We start from the raw sequence: 20,853 nt of genomic DNA, 5'->3' as shown, positions 1-20,853 counted from the left end.
ATAGTGACCCTGTAAAAAGGTTCATTTGATACCCTGCATCATATTCACATATAAGTAAATTAAGCATGGTCGTGAAATTTGTAAAAAAAAAAAACAAAAACAAAAAAAAACAGTCAAAGTAGCAAAAATGTTTTTTTTTTGTAGTGGCTCTCGCTGTGTCCTTTATCATCCGAGCTGTATTAGTATTTGCACTTCTCTGAGTCGCCGTAGGTTGTCGCTGTTGTCGCAGGAAAAAGACGCCAGTTGACAGGCTCGAAGAAGCAAAGCAAACGCAGCTGCTCGACTCCTCGCGTCAACTCTTACCTACACAACACGGAGGACGAGACGTCACTCGTGCACGTTGACAGTGCCGAACCACTTTTTAAGTCCCAATTGCATCTTTTTGGAGCGAAAACTTGCTTGCAGTGTCTGTGACCAGAGTGTGAATGGACGCGGTCGTATGAACGACAGAGGAAAGGTGAGTTTGATGATGACAGTGAAGAAAATACGTTGTTTGTCTTTACACTTGGCGTCAGGTCGAGGTAAAATTGTAATCGCTGAGTTTTTACGTTCAAAGTAGTCGAATTAATACGAGCTGCGAATCGTGCAATATACACACATACTGGCCGCTTTATTAGGCACACCTGCGCGATGCATCAATCGAGAAAAATCTGACAATTTTGATTTTCGGTCTTTTAATGCGTTGTGCATAAATTATTCAAAGCTGTACTGCACTGTATCTGATGCAAATTGATAAAAAGTATGTATACTTAACGCAGGCAGCATGGTGTTGTAGTTATTTTCATCTAAGGCTGTGGGTTTGAATCATACTTTTCCGGGCTTCCTTCAAAAACATGTATGTATCCTCAGGTGTACTCTCCTTTTCTTATTCTCCCTTGCGAGTGACTGGTCTCAGTCCCTAAATCCAAGTTAAGATCAAGACTTCAAAAGGCCATGAGCAGAAATATCAAAAAGTGAGGCTCTTGTAATGTATTGGACTTTTGTTAACATGTGTATGGAACCTACAGTGTGTAACACATTTGACTCTGATCGCATCAACAACTTCACTCCTGGGGCTGCACCCGAGGGACGGATCAAAACTAATAGGAGAACCCCCCCAAGAGTGATCAAAATCCCCACCGAGACGGAGTCCATCACTAGAATGATTGACGGATAAAGGTCTAAATGTGGTTGTTGTCAAGGATTAAAGATCTCATAGGAAGGATTTGGTTTACATGTTTTGTAAACATTCTCATTGAAGAGTTTGCCTCGTAGCCCTGCGGTGTTATGCAAAGTCCACTCTGGTTCCCATTAACAAGGAAGCACACGGGTTACCTGCACCGGCCATCTGCTATTTAAAAGTCAGCAGCAGACGCTTTCCTCCCAAAGTGCTGGATAAGAAACAAAAGCAGAAAAGGGGCAGCAATGACTTCAAGCTGCTCTACTCTTTAACCTGGAAGCTTGACAACATGTGGGAGAACGGATTGAAGATTGAAAAGACGCATGACTACATAAGAGTAGTGTTTGGAGTGAGGACCACATTAGCCAGGACTGAGTCAAGACTTAAGCCTTTAAGGGGCAGAACCAGAGTGAAGACCCAGTCTTTAACAAGTCCAGATTGAGTCAAAAACAAGAGGCTTTAAAGAGAAGCGAAGTCTAGAGCAAGAATTTCAGCAGCCAGTCTAGACCATTATGTAGGAGATGTCAAAACAAAGATACCCAAGAATTTAGGGAGTATTGACTAAGTTATGACCAATATTATCAAGAAGTCAAGGACAAGACTTTAAGGCGGCGACTGCGAGATCGGGTTAAGAGCAATACTTCAATCACCGACATATGAGCTCCTTTTAATAACTTGTGTTAATCTGATAACTTGATGGGAAGCTCCCCGACGGTCTTTTTTTAAACCTAAAAAGAAAATAAGATGGAAAAAAGAAGACTTAGGTCTGCACTCTATTGACAGGTATCACATAGACCGTGGAAAACGCGCTAGAGTGGTTTCACTTTGACAGCATTGTGACGAAAGTGATATCCAAAGCTAAAAGCTGTATTGATCCGACCAGACAGGGTGTTCATTTTCTTCCAGCCGGGCTAGTGGGAGGTATAGATTTTGGCATAAACTGATGAGTGTGTACGTGGCGTGTTTGACCTCCAAAAGCGGCGTGCTAATTGACTTGCCGCTGGACACGATTAGCAATTAACTCTGTAAAATAAACCGCATGACAAGAATCGTGTTTTTCCTAAATGACCAGACACGATGTTCTACTGACGAGACGAGACACATCATCATATCGTTTAAAAAAAAACAATTTGAATCCCAGCAGATGGTGTGAACTACAGTCAATTGGTGCAGTGTGGTTTCATTTAATTAGCATTCCTTCACCATGAAGCAGTGAACTTGCCTCCGCAGGAAACCATCATAAACACCAAAATGGGCTTGCGCTGCTCCAATGTGCCACGCAGGGCTGCTGTGAATAATAAAATAGTCCAACTCTGCTCACAGAGGACAGTAATGGTCTCTCCGTATAGGACCTTTCTAGTCCCGTTACAACCGCTCGACGTTGCACTCTGTGTGACAGTCACCTGCTGTGAGCGGAGTCGTGTGGCCTGGAGACAAAAGATGATTCATAAAAACTGTGAAGAACGTCATAACTGTGCTCCTATAAGTTTTTAATGCGAGACGGGTCGTCAGGCCTAATTATGCTCTCAATTTCATATAAAGAGCCCGTGTCAGTGGGACCACCCGCTTTTTGCCCGAGTCAACTTGTCTGAATTCGACCCACGTAACAGTCGTTGCAGTGTTCGTACAGCTGTGACTCAGCAGGCCATTTTTTTAATATGTGAAATGAACTCCTGGTTACCTGTTTTGCTCTCATGTCAGCCTTGAGCTTCTTTTCAAGCACCCGCTTTCAAGGATGCTAACTAATCACGTTGATTTGCAAGCCTAAATGCCTTTGGAATTTTTCATGAGCTAGTTTCCAAAAGTTTTATTCGATGTTCAGAAACGCACCACATAAGTGCAATCAGATTTTGACTTTCCATCTGTCTCCATTCAGATACATGCCGAGTTGGTGAAGAAGCAATCGTAGCAGCAAGAAGAGGAGAAGAAAAATGTTCGATTGACAAAGTGCCTGGTGTCATTACATTGCTTTGGGTGAGTCCTGATTCTTCATTCATTGTTAATTGATCCAAAGTATTTTATAAGCCAAAGATGTCCTCCAAAGGTGAGTCGTGCTAGCAGAGTTTGCAAGTGTGTTTTTGGTAGATGTCAGCTCCTGTTTACTCCCGTTTGCTCCTCGGTGTGCGGCTCGTGTTGTGACAGCTGCGTCTCTTTGTTGATTCCAGCGACAGGCCGAATGAATTTTCTCCCTATTTCGTCTCGGCAGAGTCTTTGCGGTTCGGCCTCAAGTGACTTTCACGGGTGTCAGGCCGAATGTTGTTGATGTTGAATAGTGTCCTTGTTCTTCAGTGGCTCGGTCACGGTGTTTTTGTGTGTAACCTGGTCAGAGGTTCAACCACAACCTGTCTTTTTTTTTTTTTTTTTTTAGAGATGTTAAGCATTTTAAAATGTAAAACAACAACTAGACACTCCCTTAAGATACCAGTTTTTGCATCACCATGAAGCCCAAATAATCTTTTCCTTTTGAAATGAATAAAAAAAGTCATTTCCGTTCTAGCCCCCCCTAAAAAAAGAATTGAAAAAATTTGCATGCCATAATATTGCACTTTCTAAACAATAGGCAGTAATGACATAATAATGTAGAATGTAAATATTTAATTTTTTGTTTTACAAAAGGACTGAGCCATACATTATTGCGCCTTCATCTGCTGCAAGCTTCATCTTTAGTTCCGCTGCTGTCAAACCCGAAAAGGGCCCCTCTTCCTCGTCTGGCTGCATCAGCGGCTCAGAGAGCTTTAGGTAGCCTAGATCGGATGACAATACCAAAAAAAAAAAAAAAAAACCTGAGTGAGCTAACCTGCTACAGGTCAAATTGTTATTGCAGGTGTGATGGCAGGGCAGACTCAGCAGGTCATGAGTTCTGCGTCAAATCACTCCATACGCAAAGCTACGGTCGCGCCTGACTGGTCTGACTTAGGAATTTTAGTACGGCTTTCTTTGGCGAGTATCTTTCTGAGTGGGTGTTGTAATCTCGCCGTAATGGAGTTTACCTGCACTGTCTGTGCGCACTCTCATCTGAGGGCACGAAAAAGCTCGCAGGCTATTTGCTCATGCACCACGAGCTGGTCTGCATGGAGATGCTAATCATGTCACTCGGGAGAGAGCGAACCCCATCTTGTGGGAACGCGGTCACGCCGGCTTGATTTTCTCCCGGTAACCCTATCACCGGAGGCAGTAAATTTTTGCCTGAGATCAAGCAAATAAAAAAAAAAAAGGGGGGGTGGGGGGATTGGAGACGGAATCCTGAGGGGCCGCGCTGGAGTTAAGTCCCTTAAATTGAACCTTCATTGGGGGGTTCAAAAGGACAAGATGGGATGTGAGGTGGAAGGAGAAAAACTCTGGTTCCTCTGGTCAACACAAGCCCCGAGGGTTTCTTCTCGGGGATCTGACTTCTGTCTGAGTAAACAAGTCTGGAATGGTTTGCTCCCCGTGGTGTGTGTGTGTGTGTCAAGTGCACTACATGTGAAGTGTAGCTCACACGGTCTGGAGGCGGAGGCGTGACTGGGGTACCGTATCAAAGTGTCTGGCTGGACTCCCGCGTTTGGTATGCGACTCGGGCTTTACCCCCCTTAAGTGTAATTCACACTTTAAAAGCACGGTGGAACCTCCGAGGTCCAACACAATCTGTTGACGTCCCTTTTTGTGTGGATTTTCGCACAGCAAACTCTATTACTGTCATGTAGCCGATATTGATCGTACAAAATGCTTTAAGTAACATTTGAAAGTGGTCCCTTGACTTGCAAGTTTAATTTGCTCTCTCGCCAAGCTCGTTAATCAGCCCACCCCTCCAGAACGCCTAAGACAAGTAGTACTGTATTGAAATATACCTAAGGGCACGTTCGGAAATACCCCCCAAAAATCTAGAATATATACAAAGTACTATAATACAATACGGTAGTCGATATTTATGTCGTAGCTATGTTTTATTTCATTATATTGCACAACTGTACAGTAAAAGAGGCCCCGCCCACTCTGGTACCTGTAATAAGCTGCATCCGTTGCAAGAGAAGGGCGATAAGGAGACAACACACTCTGCTCTCCACAGCTACACTTGGCCTCTTTGACACCCCCCTCACTCCTCGTGGGAGCTAAAGCCGCAACGGGCAACCCGACACCCATGATGTCACCTCTCGGAGAGATCCCGAGCGTCAATCAGTGCTCCCAAATGACCCCCAAACCAGCCGTACACCTCTGATTTGTAATCACACTCTACCGGCCGTGCTTAAGTAAACATTCACATTGTGAGCAACTTCTCTTTTGTGTATTTATGAAATACCCATCAGTCCGTCAGTTAGTCTTGATTGGCAGTTCAGGTGAGCTGGACAACCTGGACTGGTAATCGCAGGACCATTTTAATCGTATAATAAAACGTAACGTAGTATGTTGTATTGTCGGCGGCGTGCTGGCATTCTCGCTTTGTTCCATGAGATCACAGTGGTGGCAGATGCGGGACAAACGGGGAGCAGCTGTTGACGCTGCGTCTTCTCCAGTTACAGACGCTGGCAGCGCTCGCCGCCCGCTCCCTCGAGGGATGGGCACGGGGGCACGCTGCCGGCCCTTAATCGTGTTTGTTCTCCCGGGCTGGGCACGCTTCTTCTCGGGGCCGCGCTCCGCCAGTATTCTTGGCACGAGCAAAAAAGGGATTTGGCCTAAGGTGTCAACCGAGAGTGCGGCTGGTGACAAGACATAACACGCAACTGGTCGTTCCCTCCCAGGACCCGTGGCGCCATTGCGTACCCTGCGGTCACACATACATCCATTTTCTATAGCGATTGTCGTGGAGCTTATCCCAGCTGACTTTTTCTTCTTTTTTTTTTACACCCCGTGTATATATATTTTTTAATTCATGCTTGTTTATTAGTAGCCAATCACACGGCACATAGCGTTGAGACAAATTAGGCATCCGGTTGTATAATGCTGCCTCACATTAGAAGTACTATAGCCCTATGAGTAAAATGCTAAATAATATATCAGGTGATATGCTCTGATATGACAGGGCTAGTAAATCATATGCTAAAATCAGAGCGTGCGAGTGCATTTATACGAGTGCTTCTTCAGGTTTTGGCTCTGATGAGCCCATTAAGACAACTTTGCTCTTTTCCAGTTTGTATTTAAGTGACGTCTCGCTACCGCCTGACCGTGCCCGCTTTCAGCTTTCCACCCTTTGACCATGCCGCCACTCCCGCTCGCTTCCCGTTAAGTGAAGGAGTGATGTTTCAGAGATGGATAGCATTTCCAGCACTTATCGACTGGTCGGCAGCGGCCCGCCATGACACCGCGTTGGGATACATTAGCCGTGGGAGTGTGTGTGTGTGAAGGGGGGTGGTGGGGGGGAAACTTGACGATCTTCCTGAAGAATAGAGTGGCTTCCCAAGTGCGGAGGGCAAGATGTTAAAACACGTGGCCATCCCGAAGCCAGGCATCGATCCCGGGGCCTCGTTGCGCCGTGCGCTACTTCCTGTGTTTTCATTGCAGGAGGGCAAAACAACGCTGGCAATTGCTACGTGTCTCATGCCGCGCTGTCTCCAGGGAGAGTCGTATTCGCAATGATGTTCAATGACGCAGCAGTGCGCTGGAAAAGACCTTTGTAGGGGTCACATTTGACATTCCGGGTTTGGATTGAGTTTGGAGGGGCTCATTTTCTTTCTTTTCTTTTTAATTAGTCACTGAACATGCCTTGCTTGCTTCGACTGACTGTCTGTGATTTGTGTGTCGAGTAGCCAGACGTGCGTTCATTGAAATGTCCCAAGACTGGCAACAGGAGGAAAACATTGAGCAAAAGCAGGTCCAGGGCGGTGGTAGCTAGACTCGGAGGGGAAATAGGTATGCGGGTGCGGCATGAGGATTGCAAAAAGCAAAGAATTTAGTTTTGCGTGGCTATTTTAGTGCCTTATTTCATAAAAGTAAATCAGTTCAAGTGTTTCAGCACCACTTTCCCTTTTTTGCTGTGCTCCAGCTTGGAAGTTCTTTAAAGAGCAGGACGTTGAGTAAACTGCCGTGTGTTTCCGTGTATCCACACACACACACGCACACGCACACACAAGAACACGTCATTCCCCCATTTGATTGAGACATAGTATCCATTTTAATTCCATATTTTAAAACTATTCCCAGGTGTCTTCATAACAAGTCTCTGACATAATTTAGCTCAAATCCCCTGAAGATCAATAATTATAGCTCTTTTACGCCCTGTTTTTTATGTCGAGCTGAGACGGTAAAGGCACTAAAAGCAGATATTCTATTTTCACCTAAATCATCATAACAGGTTGATGCCTTGCCCCCAACCCCTAAATAACACTTTATTTTCTTGATCGGCCGACAAATCAAAATCTATTCTGCCAAATATCGGAATCGGTGTCAGTAATTTCCTGCTCATGTTTTCTCTTTCTGATCATATTTAACCGCCATCAAGGATGGCCGACAGGTGGGCGTGGGCTTTTTCTTCGATTGAGTTTGGAGGGGCTCATTTTCTTTCTTTTCTTTTTAATTAGTCACTGAACATGCCTTGCTTGCTTCGACTGACTGTCTGGGATTTGTGTGTCGAGTAGCCAGACGTGCGTTCATTGAAATGTCCCAAGACTGGCAACAGGAGGAAAACATTGAGCAAAAGCAGGTCCAGGGCGGTGGTAGCTAGACTCGGAGGGGAAATAGGTATGCGGGTGCGGCATGAGGATTGCAAAAAGCAAAGAAGCTGCGCTGTTGCCACTGCCTGCTGAGACTCAATCCACACGCCGTCAATGTGCATCTGCTAATCAAGTCGATTTTCTCGCATTGACAAATGAGCAAAACACAGACTGGCTTTGCCATCAGTTTTCCCCGGAACAGATGGTTTAACGCTCACGTCGACCTTACTGGGGGTGGGAAAACACTCCAGTCTCATCTGCTTCTATTTGAGCCAAGACATCAACATGGAGGAGGAATTCAGTGTGGCTCCTTGAGTTGCACTGATCGCCACAGAATCCAAAAAAAAAGTCGTCCGGTTCAGTAATGTTCCGCCCTCCTCCGTCGCCTTCCCTGAACTCAAAAGTAGCCTGCTGACCAACAACGAGGTCATGCTGGAGTTTGTGTCGCTCTTAATGTCATCGCAAACCCTAAACTCACTGCTTGATGTTGTCTGCGATGCAATAAAAGCCTAAAATAGTTTCTTACCGATAATCACCATCTATTAATTTAGTTTTGCGTGGCTATTTTAGTGCCTTATTTCATAAAAGTAAATCAGTTCAAGTGTTTCAGCACCACTTTCCCTTTTTTGCTGTGCTCCAGCTTGGAAGTTCTTTAAAGAGCAGGACGTTGAGTAAACTGCCGTGTGTTTCCGTGTATCCACACACACACACGCACACGCACACACAAGAACACGTCATTCCCCCATTTGATTGAGACATAGTATCCATTTTAATTCCATATTTTAAAACTATTCCCAGGTGTCTTCATAACAAGTCTCTGACATAATTTAGCTCAAATCCCCTGAAGATCAATAATTATAGCTCTTTTACGCCCTGTTTTTTATGTCGAGCTGAGACGGTAAAGGCACTAAAAGCAGATATTCTATTTTCACCTAAATCATCATAACAGGTTGATGCCTTGCCCCCAACCCCTAAATAACACTTTATTTTCTTGATCGGCCGACAAATCAAAATCTATTCTGCCAAATATCGGAATCGGTGTCAGTAATTTCCTGCTCATGTTTTCTCTTTCTGATCATATTTAACCGCCATCAAGGATGGCCGACAGGTGGGCGTGGGCTTTTTCTTCGACAAATGTTGCAAAGTAATCACGCGGTACGTGGCTGCTGTTTGCCGCATCGGTGTAACATACTTCACACAAAGGAGCTTTATGTTGCGGAGGGCAGAAGGGGAGGAGGACTGCCCATGGAAAATATGCACAGAAGATGACCCCCACCCCACTCCCTCCCCTCCCTTTCCATTTCAGTCACTCCAGCAACATATAATTGAAGTGACGCAACATGATGGAAGATTTCTTGAATCTTTCTTTCGTAAGGTGCATCCATCAGCCCTGCGCTCATCACGTTGTCATCTTTTGCTAACAGTCAGTGATGCAAGCAAGCACGTCTTCCCTCATTAAAGCTTTCCTGCATCTCCGATATGGCGCAAGGACACCAATTGATGCTTGTTAAGGCCTGCGTGATTATTGTAAATACGCTGCAATTTTCTCCCTTAATGACGGCCCTTCTTCCTCTGCCCGAACCAGGCAGGAAGCTGTGCAATTGAATTTAATAATTAAAAAAAAGAAATCTGTTTAATACGAAAAATGTCACTCTTTATTCTCGTAACGCTGTAATAACAATCAGTAATGATGGAGTTATTGGGGCATTTTTATTCAAAGCAAATAATATGTAAGCGATTCTTTTCATGCAGTGTCGTCTCAACTTTCTCTTGAAAGTGGATCTGGAGCTTCCCCCAGTCTAGCTGATCAGTTCATGACCGGGGACTGTCTCGCTTTACAATTGGCGGGTGTATACAAGCCATTTTTATTTTCATAATATTGTTCCCCCTTAGCATCCCCCTCCCTGCTGCTTGCTCAGCACCTGCTGCAAACAGGTGGTGCAGCACATTGAGTGTGCAAGTGGAGGTGTAGCCCCTGCCAGGGGTGAGTGGGCATGAACCTTTGACCCCCACCCTTTACCCTCATATGCCCCCCCCCCACTACTAATCTTAGCTCTTAACTAGCCCTGCAATCTATTTGTCCAAATAAATAACATTTTTCTTTTACGTCGCTTTATTTTATTTGTTTGTGCCAGACATGAAGGTGTTAAGAAAGTGTGAATGTGCCCATGTGTGTGACACGCTGAGGTTTAATGAGAGCAGGCAGGTGTGAGGGTCACGGCCAGTTTGCAGTTCGACCCCCGCCGTCCGCTCGGTCCGACCAGCAGAGGAAGTCGCTAATTAGCGGCACTAGCTAACGCTGAGAACACAAAAAGCCATCGTTAAATGCTCCTTTCACGTTCTAAATTTGGCTTTATATTAGTATTGTTCCCCTAGCTATCTCCGTTATGCCACCAATAGAGTAAAATAGTGCTTTATTGTAAAATATGAATATAAAACTATAACAAAATGAATTGTTTTTGTCAAACTGTGGGTTGCATGTTACAAAAAAATGGATTAATTTACGTCTTATTGTTGGCATGTGCGCTGCACCGCCAGTTTTTCTTTGGCCACTTTGGAGCCTTTGGCAACCAGACAGCTGCGTTGCCACGGTAATAAACTTCTCTAGATGACATCACGTTTAACCCCGCAAATCCTCCCAATTTCACACAAGCTCGGAACGTCGGCCGTCCGACACGCATTCCGACGTCATCATCTGAACTCTTTTGTTTGGCGGGATCCCTCCCAGTGGTCCCCGTATAGACGACAGCGCCATGACGATGATTTGCTCTGAAAATGAAATATGAAGATTGTCACGGTGTGTTGTGTTAATACTGTAAGCATTAGTGCAGGTTCTCTGTTTCATAAGAAAATGTTTGTCAAAGAAATGGAGATGGATTTTCTGCGACAGTACAAAGGCGTGTGAACAGCAGTATGACTCTTCATTCACGGCTTTGTATTTATTTGAGGCAATGGTACGAACCACTCGTCCAACCAGCTGATAAATATTGAAATTCTATAGTTATAGTAATAATAATGTCTAATTCATACAAACAGTATCACTTAAAAAGTGTCCTGCTCCAATTAACATAACGGGGAGGGTAAAGGACGTTTTCACTTCCAAGCCGTCTAATGTGATGGAGTGATGCCCCACCCCCACCACACACACACACACCTAGTGACGTTCACTCCCGCCTTCCGGCCCCTCTCCGGGGGCTCCACGCTGGTTGTGTGCTGGAGCGCAGAAGACCATGTGAGGTGCACTGACCCATTTTCTTGTGCGCCCCCTCCCCACCATGTGCCAAGGCTGCACAAGCACAAATGGAGCGTTGGGGTGGGGGTGACGGCTCCAGAGCTTCCAAGGTCCTTGGAGGTGCAGCTCTTCACACTCCATGTGGCAAGGTGCTGAGGGAGGCCCTTTTGGTTCTTGCTGCTTTTTATATGCTTTTAACACCACCAAGAATTCAACTCTGTTGACTTTGTCTTCGTTTGGTAGAGAATGCAGTTTATGAGAAGGCAATGTGTTTGTTAGTAGTTCTTGTGGGTTTAGGACTTTTTTTTGCACGGGATTTTCTCAAGATTACGGGATTTTTGAAAGATTACGGCTTTTATTCCGTTTTGATCGCTACTTTGTCAAGTACGACTTCTCTCTTGTGGAAAAAAACAAAACAAAAAAAAACCATTTTATTTTTCTAAAATTTTTCAAATATTATTTCATACCAAGAATTTAGTCGTTTACTTTTTTCAGCCACTTGGAAGAATACATTGTGACATGTTTGTGATTTCTTTTTTTTTTTTCCTCCGAGTGAACTCGATGTAATCTGTCTAATATCTTGGTTAATCCTTTTACGACATACATATTGCCGTGAGGAATGTGTGCCCATTGTTAACGTGTGCGTCTGCGTAGCGGATTAGCGGCGAGTTGCAAAGTGCCTGGAGGTGTGAGCTCTAATCGCCTACTCATCCATCACCTGACGCTACGCCGCTGCTTCGGCACCGATCGCACACCTCCAACGCGCACACACGCTAATACTCTGTGTCCTAATGACCTGCTAAGTAAACCTCTTTAATCCTAATTTGTGATATTTTCTTACTGTTTTCATAACTGACACAGCTGTCACTATCGGATTTTTTTTTTTTTTTAATCGATGAATCAAATGGATGTGTGTGTAAACATGGGGTGGCTCTGTTGTTGCGGGGGTCCGTATGCGCTCAGCTGTTGCCTGAGTGGCAGAAAGGGCCGAACACCCAGAGAGAAGTAACACCCCCGCCTCGTATTCCCCCCCCCCCCACCCTTTTGCCTTTCCCTCCTAGACTGTCAGTGTCGGAGTGGCACCGGAGGGACCAGGGAGGACTGTGGCGGTCTTAAGGACGTACTCGGCTTCCACTACTTCTTGGATTGCCGCCGGAGGATTTGAAAAAACGGCGGCAGCGGTGGCGCGATGCTGGCCTGGCACCCTCTGCTTCTGATCACACTGCTGAGCACACAATCGGAAGGTGAGTCAAGCGAGTACAAGCGGTATCAGAAAATTACAACTTCATCCTGTAAGATTATGGCTTTTAAAAAAAAAAAAACTGATTTAACCTATAGATTATGGCTTTAGTTTCATAGTTTGCGATTTCTTAAAGACATTATTCCCATGAGATTATGATACGCATACGAAAAAACCAATGACTTTATTCTTACAGTAATTTAGAGGTGCATCAATTAATCGATTTACAGCTCATTGATTATCAAGATAATGGACGACCGTTTTGGTAGTTAATCGTTTGGGGTCATTGTTCAATATAATAACTCGGAATTTTAGTAGATATTTTTACCCCCAAAAACTAATTGATAGTTTATCCCTCTTTTTTCAAGAGTATCTTAATGACAAGTGCGCTTTTGCAGTTCAGCAAACTGTCGTGACTGTGGCGGCCCTTTTGGCAGGGGCAACTTTACCATCAAAGTTTTTTTGTCAACACCAATGTGTATACCATCTTGTTTTTTTTAAACCTGTGAAAGGTTCTTGCATGTATTGTATGGCGTTGAAAACGCTTTTATGTCCCGCTGCGCACTCCTGTTTTGAATCGTTTGAAGATGGACAGCCAGTTGTCTTTTTACGATGAATGCCAACAGTGTCCTGCTGGCCCGAAAGGTTGTGACAGGCGGGAGGGTCCGCGACCCCTCCCCTCAACATCTCGAGCCTCCAGCCCCTCAAGTGGGGCACCTCGGCATTTGTTCTCTTTCTAGTCGGGAAAATGATTGACAGCCGTCTCGATTTGCATACAAAACACTTGAGCGGCGCATTAGACATGACTTGCGCGTTCCCGTGGGAATTAAAGTAGCAAATCGTACATACGGTTCAATTTATTTAAATTTTTCAAGTTTTATACTCATTATATGCATGATCTTTTTTTTTTTTTTTTGCTGGACACACAGTCAAGGTTACTAATGACTTTTGCAGTCCTTTTAACAAAAACTCCCACCGACGTGGGTGGAATAGTGCTAAATAGCTGTAACAGTCAGGTAGTGACTGGGAGCTGGTTGTAACTTTCACAGTTGGTGATGAAATACCTCCCGTGCTGCTGCTGCTGCTGATGATGATGATGGAGTGCCTCATCGTCTCTTATCACTGCGCTTTTTTCGCATTCAGCACAATAATATCAGTCACGTACAGCACTTTCTTACGTCTGCGGCTGTTGTTAAAGTGTTCTATAAATACATTTAAATTAGTCGTTCTTATATCCATGTGGCTTTGTGACTAGGAACGACTGTGCTGTACTATATATACTATGACGCGTTACTCCTAAAACAAGCCAGCGTACAACGGTTTTGATTCTTTCCGTGACTCCTTCCTACAAAAGGAGGCATCCTTTGTGATGTGATACCTTGTAGCCGCGCTTTCAAACGAGCTAAACATATGGGGAGAATGGCCATAAATCTGAGCGGCCCAGCCACCTGTTTCTATAGGCTGCTTGCGGAGATTCCTGTGTGTTTTGACAGTGGCGTAGTTTGTTCAGTTTCAGTCGGGCGCACGACCAAAGTGGCGGCGGCGATGACTCTCCTTCAAGCCGAGCGCTGTTTTCATTCAAAGTGAGATAAATAACTAGCACAAAATGTCAGTAGTTGTGGGTGGAGGAGCAGCTTTGCCTTTTATCACGACAGTGTGTATCTCCCGTTCATCGATGTGATCCAGATCCAGCGACTATAGGTGGAATTTCGTAGTACAGCATAGTATACTATTTATTCTTAAATAGTTGTTTGTCCATATGAGCTAAATGTGGAGGCTTATCCTAGTAATTGTCCCAGTTTGTAGCTTGTTTGTGTTGTCTTGTGTATCTAGCACCTTCTCTCTAAAACTGCCACCCGCGCGTCACATTTCTCTGCCAGCCAGTTCAAATTTGTCGGTCCGAGGATGCGCGGGATGGAAGGGTGGCCAATTCCCAAATCAGATTGTCAGACGGCGCTTCTGCATCTCCTTCGTCCTCAAGGCTGCACGGTCACGGCTGGTAAACACGGAGCAGGTTGCCGGAACAGTGGAAACAGATGACCCGGAGGGGGGTGGAAGATGGATTGGAATCTGCTCTTCCGACACATACGTCCGATCTTTGAAGCCCGTTGAGGGGTTAAGCGGCATGAGGCTGAGGCCTGAGGATGAATGAGCCCTTTGGCAGGTTGCTCGCCATCCCCTCGAGGGGTCCGACTACACCCCTGAGACACATGGAAGATGTCTCCTTTGAGCCGGAGATTTATGACGGCCACCTGGAGGAACTTATCTGGCTCGTCATCCTCCGTGCTTCTGAAGACGCGCGTCAGTCAGGGTGGGAAATTGGCACTCAGGGGAAACGAGCGTGACCGTTTTCCAAAACTGTCAGTCAGTCAACCTCTACGGATGGATGGATGGATGGATGGATGGATGGATGGATGGATGGATGGATGGATGGATGGATGGATGGATGGACGGACGGACGGACGGACGGACGGACGGACGGACGGACGGACGGACGGACGGACGGACGGACGGACGGACGGACGGACGGACGGAATTAAACTTCATAAAAGCAAAGAAGATTAAACATATCTAATTCATCGTTTAGCTATAATATAGAGTAGATAATTAGATAATAATATAGATAATTCATACTAACTGAAAGACTCTAAAAATGCGACCCATTGCCTCCCTGCTTGGCGCTCAGCATTAAGGGTTGGAATTGGGGGGTTAGATCACCAAAGGATTCCCGAGCGCGGCACCGCTGCTGCTCACTGCTCCCCTCTCCCCCAGGGGATGGATCAAAATCACACGGGGATGGATTGAATGCAGAGGACAAATTTCACCACACCCAGATGTGTGTGTGACGATCATTGCGACTTTAACTTTTAACTTATCATTGTCGTGGAGAATACTGGGTAGTGGAGAAATGTCACAGTAACATACATTCAGTGTGTGTGTGTGTGTGTGTGTGTGTGTGTGTGTGTGTGTGTGTGTGTGTGTGTGTGTGGAGCAGAAGCCTGTGGAATGCGTGGGGGATGTAGATCAGATTTCGGGGTGACCTTGAATGCGGCCGTCGCTGACATAGCAAGTCTGTTTGTTGGCTCCGCATAACACCAAAGTGTCAAAAGACTGAGGAAGACTTTTTTTTCCCCCCTCATAACAATGAGCTTTAATGTTACTTTTATCACATTTCAATATCAGAATGCTTTTTGTTGGATTTGAAATCCATTCCAAAAGTGCTGCCTTGACAAAGACAACAATTCTCATTTTGAGGTATCTTTTTTGTACTTGTAGTTTGCTGTGCAATGTCTTATACCCACAGCTCTATATGTCAACTCTTCTTAGCTTTGTTTTTGTTCAAATATATTTTTAAGTTTTATTTTTAAGAGTACTACTTATTGTAAAATGTCATTTGGAGGCTGGAACAGGATTCATTGCATTTGCATTCATTACAGTGGGAGAAGTTGCTTTGATTCACAAACGTTTTGGACGGGGTCAAGTCACGGAAAAAAATTAAATTGGTAACTCGAGCGGTACGGCCGTGTATAATACTTGAGTGATGGTCCTTTTTAAGTGAGCGGAGTGTGAACATGGCCGCATTCTCTCACCTTCACATACTGGCATACATTTGCGGCCTTACCCTGAGCTTCCAGACAGGATCGTAAGAGGGAGTATCATTTCCCTGATAAGCTTTTGCTTTGCATGTGCCAACTCTTCTAGAAAATATGATGTCAGCTTTACCTGAATGACCTGCCCCTGCGCTCGTTGATGAAAAACAAACGCTGATTCCAGGCCAAGTGTATCTAAAGGGTTGGATGACCTCATGAAGCATTCCTCTTTCTGCATTTGCGTGCATTTTGCAGACTTGAAGATGCTGATTGAAATAAAATAAAATGAAAAACAGACACCCAGGGAGATCAGGAGCATGCAAAATTTGCAGATTAAGAAGAAAGCGCAGAGCACAACAAATGTGACTTGCATCACATGGTCTTTTTTTTTTTTTTTTCTTTAGACATGTGACCTAGTGTTTTTCCAAAAATGTAATGCTCATCATTTTGATGTTTCATGGGATGATACTGAGGATTCATAAAAATTCTGACTTGCACTGTGCATGTTATATCATTCTAAAGTCTTCACTTTTAGTGTAGTAGCAATTTTTCAAATTGTACTCTCATTCTATCCACCAGAGTGCTTCAGCACTAGCAATAAACAAATAGTCAAAACAAATTTGAAAGTATTTTTAATGTAATGGTATTTAATTTTCCTTTTTTTTTTTTTTTTTTTTTTATACCTAATCGGACTCTGTAAAGAAGCAAAACAAGCCGGGGTATTAGCTTAAGAAGGTCATTTGATGTTTCATTGCTACAATGAGTCTTATTCTTGAGCTGTCGACATCATCTTTCCCATTTGTATCACCTGCCTTTGATCGTGTCTGTTTGTGTTCAGGCAACTTGTTGGACAACATGCTGCTGCGGAATGGCTGGAAGCAGGAGTCAGAGCGGCGGGCCGAGGGGAGCGGCAACAGCAGCGGGGCGACCCAAAACGTTTTGTGGTGTCACTGCACCCAGCAGTGCCCTGAGGACTCCGCTAACAACAGTTGCATGTACGGCGGACGCAATCATTTGCGACACCCTCAAACATAAAACTCTACCCAGACACGAGGGAAGTGTCACATTTTGATCAATTGGCTTTTAATGTTGTTTGTCAGGACGGACGGCTCGTGTTTCACCATGGTGGAGGAAGAAGAGGAGGGTGGTCTGGCCGTGCTCACGTCAGGCTGTTTGGGACTGGCTGGCTCAGAGTTCCAGTGCAAAGTGAGAATTTCTTCTCTCCGTGTGTTTTGGTGTCACAAAAGACTCAATGCATCGCACCCTCTCGAACGGAGCCGTCCCATATTGAATCGAATCCGCCTGAATCAAATGGCTGGTTGGCGTGAGGCATCACTTTTAAGGTACTGTGTCTCCTTCTTGGCTAGGACACGTGGCCCACTCGCTTCAGGAGAATTCTGGAGTGCTGTGCTGATCAGGATTACTGCAACCGCGACCTCCACCCGACTCTCCCCCCCTTGCGGACCTCAGGTGAGATGCACCTGGCCGTCTCGCAGCCGTGCAGCCAGGGCAAACCCGACTCGGCCGCCGCTTGACGAAATGCGCCATGTGGGAAAATGAATGAAAGCTTATTGTTCGGCTGTAGTGGAGCGGTGAGGGGTGGCTAGTGGTTGGGGTCCAGAGGGGGGTGGGGTGCAGGCGAAACAGAACCTGCTGGCTCGGCTTGTTCTCTCCCCCTGTAATGAAAAGGACAGCCGCTCCCCGGGGCCTGCTTCGGTTTCTTGACTGGAGACGGATCTGAGATGTCTGTCAGTCCATCTGTTAGGCCCTTGCGCACGTCCACGCACATGCACATGTTTTTCCCACTAGCACACTTGCGCTTCACTTTGTTGCACTCTTTCAGGAGGAAATGACAGCAGACTTGTGATGTCGCTTGCAGGGAATGCAAAGGTGTTGTTTGAGTCCATTGCTGCAGCCTTGACCAACTGTCAGGGAAAAATACCAATGAATGAATCGTTAGCAGAGTTTGTTGGTCGTGAACTGAATTACAGCTCATTGTGATTTTTTTTTATTTAATTTTTAAAAAATATTATTCTCATTTTGGCTCTTATTACCAGTGTGTGAGGACAGGATCATGAGGGGCTGAAAGTTTAGAGCCCCCGAGCTGCTTCTGGAGGCATGTCAGCGTGACATGTGATCTTTGGGATTCAGGAAGGGGATGCGATCGATCTGCGCAAACTCAAACTCGGTCCTGTGGGGGGGTATTTGGGAAATGTTCTCAAGACTCTAAATCACATTTATTTTTTTAGAATATGTGCACAGTGGTGCCCATTACTTGGCTCTCCTCATCTCCATCACAGTCTGCAGCGTATTTATCGTCATTGTCTTCATCATCTGCTGCGTCAGGTAATACTCAACTCCATTTGGTCTTTTCCTTTTTTCCTGTTCAGTATCTGTACTACTATTTCCTACACGTGTTTAGATACAAGCGACAGGAGTCCGAGCCACGCTACAGCATCAACTTGGAACAAGACGACTCTTACATCCCTCCAGGGGAGTCACTCAAGGACCACATTGAATATTCCCACAGCGTTGGCTCTGGTTCGGGCTCAGGGCTCCCCCTACTGGTGAGACACAATTACTGCACCCTCAACAAGAATCCTATCATCACTGATGAAGGCCTGAGCCTGACATTGTGGCCTCCTCTGAGCCAATGATGACCCAAAGACCTTTTCTGTATGTTTTTGTGCGGCGTCACCAGGTTCAGCGCACCATCGCCAAGCAGATTCAGATGGTGAAGCAAATCGGGAAGGGGCGCTACGGGGAAGTGTGGATGGGCCAGTGGAGAGGCGAGCGAGTGGCCGCCAAAGTGTTTTTCACCACAGAGGAAGAGAGCTGGTTCAGGGAGACTGAAATCTACCAGACGTTCCTCATGCGGCACGACAACATTCTGGGTGAGAGGTCGCTAGATTGATAGGTTAGAAAATTAAGAAATGGATCAAAATAGTGATTACTGGAATTTCTGAATTCCATTGTTCTCATGCATATTATTTTTAATAAACTTTCCTACCGTTAGGCTTTATAGCGGCTGACATTAAGGGCACGGGCTCGTGGACGCAGCTGTACCTGATCACCGACTACCACGAGAACGGCTCGCTGTACGACTACCTCAAATGCAACACGCTGGATGCCACGGCTCTGCTCAAGCTGGCCTACTCGTCCATCTCAGGCCTTTGCCACCTGCACACCGAGATCTACGGCACGCAGGGCAAGCCGGCCATCGCCCACCGAGACCTCAAGAGCAAGAACGTCCTTGTCAAGAGGAACGGGTCATGCTGCATCGCTGACCTGGGCCTGGCTGTTAAGTTCAACAGGTAAGCGCTCATTTGTTGTTTTCTTAGTCTCGGATTGTCGAGTGGCTCGAGGAAATGTTATATGCATTGTATATTTTATATATTTATTTTATTTGTTCTTCGTCAGCAACACCAACGAGTTGGACGTGCCACCCAATCTGCTGGTGGGCACCAAACGTTACATGCCCCCCGAGGTCCTGGATGAGACCTTGAACAGGACCCATTTCCAGTCCTTTATCATGGCCGACATGTACAGCTTTGGCCTCATCATGTGGGAGATGGCGCGACGCTGCGTTTCCGGAGGTAATATTCATTGGATTGAATGCATTTGGTCTCATATTAATTGTTGGTGTGTGTGATATGCAAAGGCATCGTGGAGGATTACCAGCTTCCCTATTACGAACTGGTGACCTCTGACCCCTCCTATGACGACATGAGGAATGTGGTCTGCATCAAACAACAAAGACCAGCCTTGGCCAACCGCTGGGCCACTGATGAGGTATTTATACACTCTGATAAAGTCTGTGATAAGCAACAAAACAGAATATTAGACAATTCTAAGTTTGAAAAACCACGCTAGCTCTCATTAGCAAGAGACAGAGATGCATCATTTATGTGTGGATTTTCCTTCTCCAGTGTTTACATCAGATGGCAAAAGTGATGTCGGAATGCTGGTCGCACAAGCCGGCGTCTCGCCTCACTGCTTTGCGGGTAAAGAAGACACTCGGCAGGATGTTGGAGTCTCAAGATATCAAGCCGTGACGTGCACACAGAAGAAAGAACTACTAAGACCCATTTGACAAGGATGAGAGTCCACCTTACCTTTGTGTTGGTCTCACCGTGCTTTCTGTGAAAGCTTAGTGGCTCTCAAGGGGGGGGCTGAGCCACAGAGCAGTATTTGTACATGCAGTCTTTTGTACTGTTCATTTGGTGTAGCCCAGTGCTTCTCAATTATTTTCTGTTACGCCCCCCCCTAGCAAGAAGAAAACTATTCGCGCCCCCCCTCCCCACCGTGACTATCCTAACTTGTCTTGTAAGTCGTAAGACCCAAGGGGGGCGCGCCCCACTATTTGAGAAGCACTGGCCTAGGTGACTGATTCACAATTTGGTTTTGTCTGATATCAGAGATTAAATAAAGAAAACCAACTGGCTGATTGATTTGTTTTAATTGAGAGGAAAAAAAAATAGCAAAAGCATTTCACTAGCTGACCAGGAGATGGCGACAGCGTGGCATCTGAAGACCATGGATTGTTTGTTCTGCTATAGCCTAGGTGACTGATTCACAATTTGGTTTTGTCTGATATCAGATATTAAATATAGAAAACCAACTGGCTGATTGATTTGTTTTAATTGAGAGGGAAAAAAAACAGCAAAAGCATTTCACTAGCTGACCAGGAGATGGCGACAGCGTGGCATCTGAAGACCGTGGATTGTTTGTTCTGCTATAGCCTAGGTGACTGATTCACAATTTGGTTTTGTCTGATATCAGATATTAAATAAAGAAAGCCAACTGGCTGATTGATTTGTTTTAATTGAGAGGGAAAAAAAACAGCAAAAGCATTTCACTAGCTGACCAGGAGATGGCGACAGCGTGGCATCTGAAGACCATGGATTGTTTGTTCTGCTATAGCCTAGGTGACTGATTCACAATTTGGTTTTGTCTGATATCAGATATTAAATATAGAAAACCAACTGGCTGATTGATTTGTTTTAATT

The 20,853-nt window shown here is 45.3% G+C and overlaps 1 protein-coding gene across 1 annotated transcript; it reads left to right on the top strand.

The window, feature by feature from the left end:
• Positions 1-106: 106 nt before the first annotated feature.
• On the top strand, positions 107-20,288 carry bmpr1bb (bone morphogenetic protein receptor, type IBb). Its single transcript, XM_061294040.1, has 13 exons — positions 107-457; positions 3,036-3,133; positions 12,076-12,258; positions 16,683-16,839; positions 16,945-17,050; positions 17,212-17,314; positions 18,094-18,190; positions 18,267-18,411; positions 18,546-18,738; positions 18,861-19,158; positions 19,265-19,440; positions 19,506-19,636; positions 19,774-20,288. The coding sequence occupies exons 3-13, from the start codon at positions 12,204-12,206 to the stop codon at positions 19,897-19,899; spliced, it is 1,587 nt and encodes a 528-aa protein (XP_061150024.1). The 5' UTR covers positions 107-457; positions 3,036-3,133; positions 12,076-12,203; the 3' UTR covers positions 19,900-20,288.
• The last annotated feature ends 565 nt before the right edge of the window (positions 20,289-20,853 follow it).

The sequence above is a fragment of the Syngnathus typhle genome, linkage group LG12 (assembly GCF_033458585.1).
Source record: "Syngnathus typhle isolate RoL2023-S1 ecotype Sweden linkage group LG12, RoL_Styp_1.0, whole genome shotgun sequence".
Taxonomy (NCBI): Eukaryota; Metazoa; Chordata; class Actinopteri; order Syngnathiformes; family Syngnathidae; genus Syngnathus; species Syngnathus typhle.
The sequence above is the reverse complement of the archived record's forward strand: the minus strand, read 5'-3'. Positions and strand labels throughout refer to the sequence as shown.